Source organism: Pagrus major, chromosome 10, assembly GCF_040436345.1.
Source record: "Pagrus major chromosome 10, Pma_NU_1.0".
In the NCBI taxonomy this organism is placed as follows: domain Eukaryota; kingdom Metazoa; phylum Chordata; class Actinopteri; order Spariformes; family Sparidae; genus Pagrus; species Pagrus major.
In genome coordinates, this window is record NC_133224.1 from 14,328,349 (window position 1) to 14,342,442 (window position 14,094).

At 41.4% G+C, this 14,094-nt stretch overlaps 1 protein-coding gene across 3 annotated transcripts in view; it reads left to right on the top strand.

Moving 5' to 3' along the window:
- Positions 1–580: 580 nt before the first annotated feature.
- Positions 581–14,094, top strand: part of rtn3 (reticulon 3) — a 32,601-nt gene continuing 19,087 nt past the window's right edge. The window contains exons 1-4 of one of the 3 annotated variants that reach the window (XM_073474454.1): positions 582–877; positions 7,414–7,461; positions 11,214–11,472; positions 11,557–13,859. In XM_073474454.1, the coding sequence (XP_073330555.1) occupies positions 787–877; positions 7,414–7,461; positions 11,214–11,472; positions 11,557–13,859 (2,701 nt within the window). In that variant the 5' untranslated portion in view covers positions 582–786. Of the gene's footprint in view, positions 878–7,413; positions 7,462–11,213; positions 13,860–14,094 lie in introns of all 3 variants that reach the window. The other 2 variants (XM_073474453.1, XM_073474455.1) reach the window with 2 other exon arrangements.

The window sequence follows — 14,094 nt, forward strand, 5'->3', positions numbered from 1 at the left end:
AGGCTATAAAAAACACTAGATTTGTAATTGTATGAAATTGTACTGGAGCTGTGTAGGCCCGGCATCTTTTATTCGTTATTCAAAACGATTTTAGCAATGTTGCTGAGGCAGGCTTTGTTACAAACAGCTCAAACACACATTTGTGTATTCATTGAAGCCATGATCATGAAATTACTTAGCTAAAATTATTTGGTACAGGTTACTCAAATTTCAGACAGTGCTGCGCCCCAATGATATAACAGATAATGGCCGAAGAGCGAGAACCCACTTTTGTTCAGAGCAGGTACAACATGGTGTCTGTGTTCAGGAATATTCCTCGTGCTGCCTTCAATTGCTCTCGAAAATTTCCATTGTCGTTATGGACTTCACACCAGTTGGATTTTACTGATACAGGAAGCTGAAATGTATTTTAAAAAGGCAGATGATTAGATGACAAATGATCTAATGGTAGCAATTATAATAATGTGATTGTTTTATGTCTATATACCTAAACGCAGAGACAAGTGTCATGTCGGAGTTGAGATATAGGAGCCTAAGGAGAGACCTTGAACGTGTCTCACCCCGACATGTTTTTTCCCCTCCTCCATAGTCCGCCTTGTTTCCCTCCATCTCTGCTTATCCCTCAGTGCTCAGACGTTGTGTTAAGGTGCGGATCCGAGTCCGGCTCTTGGGGAAATTTGAGGAAAGTCAGACGACATACACCTTCAAAAGACAGTATAAGCCTATTTAAACCGAGACGACAGACGTTTCACCACCTTTGTGCAGTTGTTTCGAAACTACAGTAAAATGGATCCAATGACTCAGTCCACCCAGATATCATCGTCGCAAGGGCTTGCTGATGGACAAAATTCTGCTGCCAAAGAATCAAAGCTGTCTGGTAAGAAATTAACATTACGTGAGCTAGTTAATGTTAACTACATGTTTTACTATTAACTACTAACAAACCATTTGTCTTTCGTTTTTATTCCCAGCCATTAAATGATTTCACTGGTTTACGTCAAGTCTGTAACGAACTGTGAATACGTGAATTTAAGTAGAACTGTGGTCATTGTTATTTAGAAGCCGCCTCTCTGTCATTTTGTCTGTCGCTGACTGTACGTGTGTGTTGAAGCTTGTGTCAGGTTTAATGCGAAACACCTGTGGTGGTGGACATATCCGGACACACGGCCAACGCTGCCAGTCATGCTCAGTGTAGCTTTGGCCTGCTTCTGGGACACGCCACTCTCTTGTATGGAGATAACTTTACACAAAACATCTTTCATGAATCTGTCAGTCTCCTGGCACAGGATGAGGTCAGACATAATAATGAAACAGTATATTCGGGCAGCCGATTGGTCAGCTAAGCAGCGGCACAGCTTGACACTGCTTGATAGACGGCAGCGTTATCACATTTAATGGAGTCTGCGTGATTAGCGGGGCTAATTTGAAAAAGTAAAGACGCATTTCATTATGATGCGTGCTGCCTAGTGTATTTGATGTTAGCCGAATTGAAATCAGTTTCCGAATGACTGTTAATGTGGTCTTTGATCATGCTCTATGAGGTGGGTGTCTTTGTTGCGAAGTAAATAAACTTAACGTGACATTTTTTTAATAGTACATTTGGGCTGACAAAGCGTTATTGGAGTTAAACGTTGCGATGCTCTGCACTGCAGAGGCATTGTTACTGGGCAACTGCCAGTGAAGGGAGGACCTCTTAAAGGTACATTGCCCTTTTTTTTGTGTTGTTGTCTTGATAATGGTAACAGTGCCAGAACAAAACATCATGCTCTTATCAGTACTGCCACTCATTTCTGTCTAATAGCTGTTACCACCTATAGATTTGTAGCCGTTTTAGTTTTTCAGGTTTCACAGTCTAGACCAGCCTAATTACAACAAAGGAACAGTGTTGTCTCCCAGGGCCTTATGGGCAGGTTATTGTGTACAGGGAGTGGCAGCATCACCATCAGTGAGTGTGTGTGCGCGTGTATGTTTTTATGTGTGTGTGTGCGTTAAGCCTTCTGATTTGAACTTCACGGCTCAATCAGCCACTACATGCAAGCCATTTGAAAATCCTTCAAAGCCACGTTCTGTTAATCAAAAGGATTGTAGGCTTTCAAGAATTATAGCGCATGTGGTCATGGGCGTCAACTGGATGTGGCAGGGTGTGGCACATGACGTCTTGCTGAGTCCCAGTTTCGTCTTAAAGTTATCACTAAGGAGAAGGAAGCAAAAATGAAAAGATATATCTAGAAACATACTATGACATAAGAATATGTGCATTCATTCACTTTGAAAATCAGTTAGCTATGATTCTTTCCAATTTTTGTAATCATGTGATCTGCAATATGTTTAGAAGCTTGTGACATCAATAACCAAATAATAATCTATTATTATAATCCAGTGTATTAGTCAACAATTATGGATGACTCCACAAAATAGCAGCCATGAGCTGCTTAGATTCTTACTAGTATTTGCAAGCAGTTTTGAATAGCTTGGAGTTTATTCACTAAACATACGTTCACACAGCTGTGGCATAAGCTACACAGGCATTGCTTTTTATGCACTTCTGTACGAGGTTTTAGTCTGCCAGAACTATAATTTCCAAGGCAAACATAGCTGTAAAAATAAATAGTTTTCTAGTAGGGCAGCCTGGACCAAACTCAGAATGATCATAGTTGGCCTTTTTTACATTCCATGACTGATAACAGTCATTGCCTTCAGAAACCCTTAGTCATTACAGCAGTGCTGAGTCACCTCAAAATGTGGGCTTTAGGCCCTCCTCTGCATCCTTATATGGAAAGAAGATGTTGGTAAATGCGCTTTTCCTGCTTGAAAATACTTTTATCCATAAAACATTTGTAGAGGTTGGACATAAACATCAATTTTTTCAACTTTTCAACGCACGAAATGTCTGTATTTTAGTGTATGAATATAAACATAAATGTATCAAAAATAGCAACCATTATTACCTCAGCTGCAAAGAGAACCTGGCCTTAATTGGAAACAGGCTCATATAAGAGCTTTGTCTTTAAGACCTATTTCCTGTTTCATTCAGATTCTCTGATCTGCTTGTTTTAATTTGCTGTGAATTCAAGATCCTTTCATCTTCAGATGTGTACATTTCAGCACAATCAATCCAATCAACATTAGAGAGACATCTCTAATTGTTTGATGCTTCCTTTGTACCATAATTGTCTATCACAGTTTAGCTACTGCCACTAAAACTTTACATTTCAGAATGAACATATGTCTTTTAATGATATTGACATTTACAGGAAGCGTTGATTTTCAATGACCATGGCTTAAATTCCATCGTAAAACAGCTTAGTCAAAGCACCCCACCATGTACATATATATTTATTAAATATTTCCACATAACTGATTTGGAGATATTCTGTCAAAGAGCTGTTATCGTATTTTTTTATAGTAATGTACACTAGGTTTATGTTTCAGTGTGTGGATGTCACAGCTACCAGATGGCCTGGCCTGCCTTTCCAGCTTCTGTCTGTAGCTGAGCCCATTCCACTTGACTTGCACACTGAAGAGTGACACTAGTCACAAAGGAAGTGGCACACTTCAAAATGAGGACCTCATTTCTCAAACTACGTTGCATCACATTTTCAGAGGAAGATAGCCTTGGAATCAAACAATGTATTGCTACATTGTGTGTAATCTTATAGAAAGTGTTTGTGAGGAGTACTTTTAACTTTACACACTTGGGCCCAAATAACAGGAACACTCGGCTCACTGTACATAACTGTAGTTTCCTGTTCAATGTTACAGCTGTCTCTGCTCATATTTCCTCATAGGAATGTTATAATAGGAGCAGAATGTATTGCTGGAGGCATCAAACCTCACCTTACAGTTTGAGATCCTTTACCTTTCAGAGAGGGTTCACTGAAGAAAACTGGAGAATTGTGTTCTTTTCCTCTGCTTTGTAATTGGTGTAACTGTGTATGTATGTATGTATGTATGTATGTGTATATATGTGTGTGTGTGTGTGTGTGTGTATATATATATATATATATATATATATATATATATATATATATATATATATATGCGCAATAGATAGTAATAGTAATTAACACATATCTTTCCTAAACCTGTCATCTGACTGGAATTAATAGGTTTTCTTCTTTTCTGTCCAGTTTCTTTTTTTCTGACCTTTCTCATATCATTGTGATCAGCATAGTTTAATGGACTCGTATGTCAGTGAATTAGCGTTTGATTCATTGATCAAAAAAAGGTGCCAACAGTAAACCACTTGAAAGTGAAACACACATGCAAAGCTTCAAGGAACATGGAGTTCTTTCCGCCACCGCTTCTATCTGCCGCTTTTCTTGCCAATACAGCCCTCCTCCCTCCTCTCCCTGCTGGAGCAGACCATATCACTGAGGTCACAGAGGCAATCAGATAGCCCTCAGGGGTGAACAGTACAGGATAGCTGGAGCACCAGGGCAGGGATGGCAGGCATTGCAGTAGACCCACCCTGCACCATCATTTTCCCTGGGGCCACAGTGGTAAAGCTGACTTCCAACTCATGCCTGCCGATGACAGATTTATAGGGTTTATATGAGTAAGATAAGGCCAGATTTTGAGTTTAAAAAATTAAAAAAGTGAAGTAATATTATCAACAAAATGTGAAGACAACAGTGTTGACATTGCATCAAAGACTGTGTTTCAGAGATGTCTACTGAAGATAGCATGCCAACCAGCTAGCCCCGGGGTTAGGGTTAGTAAGAGGTGGTAGTCTTATATCCCCCATGGTTTCAGCAGGTAGATGTAAGAGCGGCAGGTTTGCTTCTCTGGGAAGCGGTTGAGCACTTTGGCTGGAGATGACTCCCATCATCATCCAAGGTTGCGATGCAGGCAGACTCCCATCAGATCGCTTAACTACATGGCTAACTGAGCTACTTGATGTAGGCAGCTAGTTGCTACAGCCAAAGATAGCTGCAGCAAAGAGTAGTAAGTCCAGTATAGTGAGCAGCAGTTAGCGGTTATGCTGCGCTGTATAGTTTTGGAGCGACCTTCGAATTCTGGCCATTCATTACAGATTACACCTTTTTAACATGGAAGAACGGTGTTCTTTAGACTGACTCCATGAAAAACTAAACCCTTCTCCAAGAAACCAAAAATTGTTGATTCAACAATAAATCAATATTTAATATTCCTACAATTCATCAAATTACTCTGTGTATGTTAATGGTGATGCTTGTAGTGACAAACCCACAGAGAATTATCACCATCTCTGCAGTTCCCCCTCAGCTCTACAGAGATTTTTAGCCTATTTGAGCTCTTTGTTTTGGGCATACAAACGTTGATCTCTTCAACCTCATTTACATCAGATGTTTGAGCTAAAAATCTCTAGTAAACAGGCTATTGTCTAGCACTGATCAACAGCTTAGCTAAAAAGCCAGATATTTTGGTAAAGGCCAGAGTTATAAAGGAGAATGAACATTGGATTTGTTCATTGGTTAGAAAACACAACACCATTGGGATGCTAACATTGCTCCATGTCTTCTGGGACTGTAAGTAGGGAACTGTTTGCTCATATGTATTTTTAGAACAAATGTATACAGTGATAATATTTCAGGTGTAGGGGTCTCACCTTAATTGCTGCCCCCTAAAAAATGTTTGAAATGTTTGGCAGAGCAGAATGGTCTAACGGCACTTTTATACTCCTCTCTGTTCTGGCTGCTGAGTTGGATATCTAAACTAATTTCTAATCTGTTATGTCAGTTCTCATTCATATCTCCAGCTTTCTTTTTTCCTCATTCTCCCTTTGCTGTATTGAAAACAGCATCACATGGACTCAAGTCATGTGCAGTTCTCTTTTGATCTGTGTTGTTTTTGTTTCATTTCCACAGCTTCACATCGGTCAGATTCCAACAGAAAGCAGAGTGCATCATAAAGGAAACACCTATTCCCAAAATTACGCTATATATTTTGTTATTATTGTAACCTAAGTTCTTATGTAGGTAAGAGATAGTGAAAGTGTGATTGTAAAATACCTTCTTCAAATTACCTGATGTCACGGTTTTGTGGAACCACAGCATCTATGCATGGTAATTTTGATGTGCATAAGGATGTGAATGGTCTAATTGAAAATTCCTATTTATGTTTTTTTTGCCGGCTCTTATCTTTTTGCTACCATCTTATCTCTACTACTGCCAATGTGGAAACACCAGAAAGCTGTAGAGCCTATATTGTGGTTAATAAGTGAAGGTGTGGTGTGTGAAAAAGTTAACAGTCATATGAATTTGAGAGAAGGAATGCTGCACCACAAGGGCACACCACCCCTAACCGGCCCAGCCTGTACACACTCGTTTCATCAGAATGGAAGGGAGACACCCAACCCCCCTTAGTAAACCTGAAACTCGTACACATCTTCAGACCTTACTCATGACTCAAGATATTCCTCTCCTGGCATTCCCAACCAGTCTGATGACCCAAAAGAATGAGGTGTGAACTGTCATGACTTCCCTTTACCCTCATGGAGGCTGTATAACGAGTGTAAGGTGTACTGTTCTCAACCAAGAAATGGCAATGGTTGCAAAGTTATGCTACAAAGGCATGTGGACCATAACATTCCAGCTTCCACTCTACTGGTCTTACAGGATTTGCTCCCATTCAGCATCAAGATCATTAGTGAGGTCCACCAACGATGTTGGGTGAAGGCCTGGGTCAGACTTGGTGTTCCCGTTCTTTCCAAATGTGTTGGATGGGGTTAAGTCAGGGCTTCGTGTGGCTCAGTCAAGTTCTTCTTGACCAAAACTATTCCTTATTGAGCTGGCTTTGTGCATGTTGGCTTTGTCAAGTTGAAACAGGATAAGAACAATCACAAACTGGTTGAAGAACCATGGATTAAAACTATTGACAATCAAACTGTTGTCTAAAATATCATTTTATGCAGTAGCGTTTAAGACTAGTCGTAACTAAGGGCCCTAGGCCAGACCAGTAAGAAATGGACCGAATAGTGTACCTTAAATCCATGTGTCCTGCTGGTTTACTGTCGCAGCAACATAAACCATGGGAGAAGTACTAAAGAAGAAATGGTGGTCTTTACGTTGTAGTTAATTCTTGGGAAGTACTACTGTTTGCTTATAGCAGTACTAAAGCGAAATGAGAAGTGCTTTTGTCTGATGAAGTAAACTATCTTGGTCTTGCCTGCCTAGCAAATATAAGTGCATGTGTTAAAGTTATTAGGTTTACTGAACTAAACAATGAGAGTGTATGCATGAGGCATCTCTTTTCATATTTTCTGGTCTTTATTTGAAGTAGTTTTTGTATAGCATGTAGAGTTGTTAAGGCTGGATAAGTTAAATCTTGTTTTCTCTTGATTTGAATGCCTTTATTTGAATGGGTGCAGCGGATAGAAGTTCTTTACTACTTTCTCTCGGATGATCATTCTTCTGTCCTTTATTTTTTCAGATTCCTTTCTTTCCTCTTCGCCTGTATCTCTCATTCAGTCTCCTCAAGGCAAGTGTATGGTTCTCTACGCTGCTCGCCTGCTCTCTCCCTCTGTCCTGTACTCTCTCGCTGGCCTGCTGCTGTACTGCTCTACTTCATCCCTCTTTCTAGTGCCCCTCTCCTGCTCCTAAGAGTCCAATACAAATAGAACGAACCTGCAAAGAAAACCAACAAAATACTGAACTCAGGTCTTAACCCCAGCTCCTTCCCAGCTCGACCGGTCTTTGCTCGCCCCTCCTCTGACAAACCTTGTCATGCAATTCCATCTGTTTCCAACGCTGCCGACCGGCAGTTGCTTCACTAATTGTAAGTTAACCAGGCAGCACAGCTACTCCTGTTTTCAATGACATACGGCGGTAGTAATTGCTTCTTCACCACCCCCAACCTCCACTGCAACTTGAGATGAAACCTTACAAGCTAATGCTGTAAATAGCCATCTTGACCTATTGACAGGTTTCATTGTTAGTTATGCTGCAGGAAATGTATCCATGCTGCAATAGTCTAACCAACCGAGCATTTACAGATATTTGTATATGACACATTTTGAATGAAGTTCCTCAATCTTGGCTTTTACTCTTCTATAGCAAGTCCTTTGACAGACACCAAGAATTAGACCTGTAAAACCTTGCCTCTGCAGCTGCTAGCAATCTGATCCATTTCAGTCTTTACTGCTTGCTAGTGAACATTATTTAGGTCAGCAGCACTCACTGTAGGTTCAAGTTAATCCCAAGATTGCCACCTTATTTTAAGACAGCAGAGAAGTTCAAGTTCACATTGTGCGCACAAGAGCAGAAACCTAAAAATGGATAAGGTTGGTGTCCCGTGAGGGTGGTCCTACCTTCCTGTTGCCCTAGTATCCGAGTCCCTCCCCCCATCCCCCAGCTCCTGTAGAAGTCTGGCCCTGGAGGATGAGTGGCACTGGAGAATATCATCCACAGCCCAGTGGCCTGGGCTTGCCATTGCCTGTGGCTGCTCACTTGCCCTCCACCCCACTATCTGCTTATGGCTTTGTAGGCTCTGTGCATGTCTCACATCCTTGCTTAAGCATTAAACAGTAGGTTTTTGGTTTTTTTACCGGTTTTGCTTCTTTATTTTCAGAATATTTTTGTGCTGTGTTTTTTTTTTTTCTCTCTGTGTTAGAAGTCTATACTTGTATGAACAGATGGTAGCCAATACTGTGAAAGCAGTGTTTGTGAAATTGTTATATATTAGGATAGATATAGATTAGGGTAGATGATGTCATGAGCCACACATTACCATTACATACTTATGTCACAAGCATCCAACCTATTCACTCTAAGGGAGGAATGATAGGACCTGACTGCACCCTGTGGAATTTGAACTCTTACTGACTCATCAGCTTCTCTGCAAGGATATCTGACTTGGTTTATGCATTACAGTGGCTTATCAGTAAATCTATGCAGAGAACCAATATTAGAGCCTTTGGGATTTTAAATGTTTCATTGCAGTAAATGTTATTTGTAGAGAATTTGTGACAAAATAATCTTGACTCAAGGTCCATTTATTGGCTTTTACTGAGCTTTTGTTGTACACACTGATAACAAGGTCAGGAATGAGATGTCATGTTCAGGGTAGAATGAGGTTTTGCGAATTGTCAATGATTGTCATACCCAGGCCACATACGTAATCACTCAGCTCCAGTTATTGCACAAAGGAGATTACATAAATCAGACGTGGAGGGCCACTGAGGCCTTATTTGGCAGATGATACATGACTAGTGGCCTGTTACAAAGCAAAGTTGTTGACCACTTTATCTGAACCATGTTCATGTAGTCCCTCTGGAAGTTTAGGTTCTTATCAAGTAGCCCTAGCCCTGCCTAACATCCGTGGATGTATTCTCAGAGCACTAGCTGTTTTGGAATTTGTTTACTAGTACAGAGCCAAAGGACTACAACGCTGTTGGCGAGATGGAAAAGTCCATTCATGTGGCCTAGTTTGAACAAGGCATTGTATTGTGGCACAGGGGAGGTGGCAGTCCAATCCAAGACAAAGTGGACCAGTCAGTTGGGCATCAGTGGAAAAGTCTGTGTCTATACAGGGGCAGGGGGTGGGGGGTGGGGGGTCATGGGATCATGCTCACAACACAGCTAACATCCCAAGGTTCACTTGAAGAAGGACAAATCCGGACCTTGGATTAGCTAAACAAAAAACTCGACGAAACTAGTGGAGCCCAAAAATACTTCTTTAAGAGTGCTTGCTGAGTAAAAGTTAAATCACAGTAATTAGTAGGAGGAGGTTGGTGTACAGAGGTTGAACTGAGCAGCTGATATTAATTTCCTTATATAGCTGCCAGTTTCCTGTCATGATGGCTTGATGCTGGGTGTTGAAAATGACATAGGAGACCATTGGTGCCGGAAGGGATCATGTGATTGTTGGAACAGTTGCTTCGAACATCTTTGGAACTCTGGCCTGTGTAGTTTTGATTAAAAAAAAAAAAAAAGAAATGTTTAGGTTAGCAAGCTGGCACAAAAATGTGATTGGCAGGTATTGGCTAACCAGTTTATTGACCATCCGCACATTGGCAAGTATTCCTTATGGTTTAGCTCTTCAAGAAATGAATAGACCATGATTTCTGCATAGAATTGGTTCTGTGTTTACATTCAGGTCGGCATTCCTAAAGACTTTTTAGGCAATTCTTTTTACTTTTTTTGAACAGTGGTCCAGCGGAACTCAGCTTCTCTTAGGTTATGGACAAAACAGGCAGAGTTGTTGGAAATTCTTAAAACTGAAGTTTTGGGATATAAAATAAGCTGTTGACTTTAGCCTACAAGTCTTGTTGCTGGTGTTTGTAATTGAAAAGGTCAATGGAGATTACTAATTGAAAAGAGCACAGCACAGTTGTGGAAAGTAAAATACTTGCTGGGTAGCAGAACGCTGTACTCCATATCTATTGCATCAGAGGGTTAGTGACAGTTTTCAGTAGGTAATGATTATTTTATTGCACTGTAGCATACATGCTCTTGAAGAGCACAGATGCACTGAGGAGGTTTTGTTCTCTGTCTGTCAACCATGATGATCATGGCCTCATATTATTGAAGGCTGATTATGCAGTAACATCAACCTTTAGTATACACAAATATTTTTAAACTGATTAAAATATATATTGGGGAGTAACTTACATCATCACTTGGTGTTCTCTGTTGAAGGGGTATTATGTAGTCAGCACTATGATATTTGTTGTCTGTAAAATTGATGTGGGCTTCTACATTGAAGGAATTAGCCTCAGTGATTGCCAGTTTTCTAGAGGTGTACAATTAGTAGTTACATAATCAGTATTGTAGAAAATTGAAAATATAAGGCCTTTTAATACACCTTTACATACCTGACCAACAAAATACTTGGGTCTTAAGTGAAACTACTTTTAAGCCTACAAGTGTATTGCAAGTCATATACACTTGCTATACAAATCACAACTGACACATGAATTTAAAAAATATATCATTCAGAGAGATTTCATTTCTTTTGCTGCTTCATTTGATCATTCAGATAAAGTTCCATACTGAGTGCTGCCTGATGGCAACTTTATGCATTACTTAAGAGCAGCATGCATAAAAGTGAAGATACCATCCATATACGAATTTGCCTTACATATCCATGATGCAATGCATGAATGCTTGGGCTGCAGCATTAAGGCCTCACTGTACAATATTAGAAGTGCATGGGAGTTGAGTATGTTGTGATTTATATGACCACCCCTCCTTTTTCCTCTTCACTGTCGTTCCTCATGCATGGCAATGCAGACAAAAGAGTGGTCCTGGGCTCCGACAAGCCCTGTGATGGTGTAGCAACATCTCTTCGCTTTCCTTCTCAACCTGGCTCATTCAGCCCTGGCAATTATGGGAGTGAAGCAGGGCCGCCAGATGGACAACCGGATTCGCCGATAAAGACGTCTCCTGTTTCAGAGCGTATAAAGGCACTGGAAGCTCTTGCTGCCAAAAAGAAGGAACCTGATTTTAGAAGCGATGGAGGTTTCTCTCACTTCAGAGACCGCCACCATGAAAAATCTCCCATTGAGAGCCCAAAATCTCCCATTGAGAGCCCAAAATCTCCCATTGAGACCCCCAAATCTCCCATTGAAACTCCAAAATCTCCCACCGAGACCCCAAAATCTCCCACTGAGAAAATTACGGCAACCGTCCAGAAAAAAGAAGGTTCTCCTGATCAGGAGTCACCGGAATCTCCCTTTGAAGTACTTGGAGATTTAAGACAAGTGAGTGAATTTGAAGAAACGGAAGAGTGGATGAAGGCGCATTTACCTCCTGTGCCAGACTTTGCTGCTGTAGATCTAATTAAAGGCACCCTGACTTCAGACAATGTTGCATCAAAGGAGAAGGAGACTAATATAGTTATACCTGATGCTCCCGCTGCCTTTGCTGGTGTTCCTGATGCTTTTATGGATTCTCCTATTGAAGCTCAAAAACTGAAAGATGATCTAAGTGATGTACAGAAGCAGCCAAGTGTTGAGGAGGACTCAGAGTTTGACCTTAGCTTTTTGCCAACAGCCTACATGTGGGATCAGCAGGAAAAATCAGGTGCCCAGTCTCCATCAAATAGCAGTTCAGTGCTTCCAGCTTCACCTGCACCTCCTGCAGGCTTTGACTCCCCTTCTTCTGCCGTCCCACCAGTTGGCACGGATGCTAAACAGAATGTATTGGATGACAAGAAGCCCACTTGGACCGGAGATCTTGAGCCCCCGGAGGCAAGTGAAGCAGACAGTTCAGGAGAGTCGGATGATACAGTCATTGAAGATGGTGTCTCTGTTCCCCCATCTTCTGATCCTGCAGCTTCAAATGATCCTACCACATCCCCTGCTTCCACAGCTCAGAATCTTCCCCCTGAGGAAAAGGTGACTCCTCCACCAAAGTCTGAGAGGAAGCTAATGCAGGTTCCAACAATCAATGTTATTGAGACTGACGAGCCAAATTACAGTGAGGAGGAGATGGAAATGGAGCTTGAAGCAGAGGAAGATGAGGATTATGAGGTTGTAAAAGACCCAGCCAGAGAGGCTCCAATTACCCCAGAAACAGAGACCATTGATGGTGAAAATGAGCCACCCAAACCACGTCCCTTAGAAACTGAATTCATGGAAGGCTACTCTCCTCCATCTTCGCCGGTGGACTCTGATGCTGAATACTCTCCTAAACACAAGATACTCAGAACTCTTCCTGAAACATCAAAATCTGAGGCCCCGCTCAATCAAACTGATTCAAAAGACTTGGCATCTGATTACTCCCAAGCACAACCTGAAAAATCACAGACCTCTTCCTCCCCTTTCATAGTCACAAATGAAGAGGTAGACTTCCCAGACAATGACGATGAGTGGTCAGATGAAGTACAAGATATCCTGGTTAAATCTTGCAAGACTGATCTTGCATTTGTGGAACAAACTTCTTACTCCCAATCCAAAGTGGATGAAAAAAGCAACACAGCTGCAAAAGGGGCTCATATGGAGGAGGCTTTGGTTTCTAAAACCAGCTTCATGCAAGATGATATCTATGACAGACAATCATTTGATTATGATTATGATGCATCCACTCCCTTGGATGACATAGATGACAAAGGGCTAAGCAATGCTAAGGAACGATTTCTTTCTGATCCATCTCAAATCCATGTTGAAACACTGAATGCAAGTACTGCACCACATGATGCTCTTGATGAACATCAAAATCTGGAAGATATCGCCTCAGTGAATGATGAAGCTTTCTCCAAGCCAGTTGCTCAGCCATGTCTAAGAGATTATCCCCAAGACCCATACTCCTCTTTCCAAAGTGAGAAACTAGGCAGCATCAATGAGCAAGATTTCAATAAGAAAATGACCACCGACATTGTTACAGATAACATGGCAAACAGCAAGTCCCTCCCAGGACAGAAAATTGGCTTGGAGAGCCAGGACACAACAAGCAGTCCAGAAAGTGTCGACCCTGGCACCTCAGTTTCTGAGCCTACAGATAGCTTTGTGGACTTCATGCGAGAGTGCCTAAAATCGAGGCAAGATGACGATGAGGATACACAACAAGGTGTTCCCTTAAAGACTGAGTTCTGCAAAACTGGTGTGCCTCCTTCCCATCCCCCCCCAACCATGGTAATGGATCTTGAACAGGAACAGCTTACTATCAGTGCTCTGAAAGAGCTGGGCAGCAGTCAAGAAGAGGAGGAGGATATGGTGTCTCTGCAGTCAACAATTCCTGACCAGGACAAAGTTAATCCCAATGCAACATCTATACAGCAGTCTTCCTTTACCTCAGTTCCTACTCCTCCATGTTCTCAAAGCAACCTTGTGTTTGACAGCACTTATTCCAAAGAGGTTGAAGCCATCAACGAATTGGTGGCTGAAGCTTATCATCTTGCTGAGCATGTCTTGACAGCAATACTAACTCACTTATCAGGTAACACCTCTTTCTTTTGGGCAGTAGGCCTGCTAACCTCATTCAGTCTCCTCAGAGGAACTCTTTTCTTACTTGTACCTTATAACTGCCTGCTCCTTTTCAAAAAGTGTTTCCATAGCGCTTTTTACACAGAGATCACACAATACAGCCGCAGCAATAACTTCATTAAACTGGCTTTGTTTTTTAACACTGAACCACACAACTGCAGCATAATGCCATTCCAGTGTGTGATTTT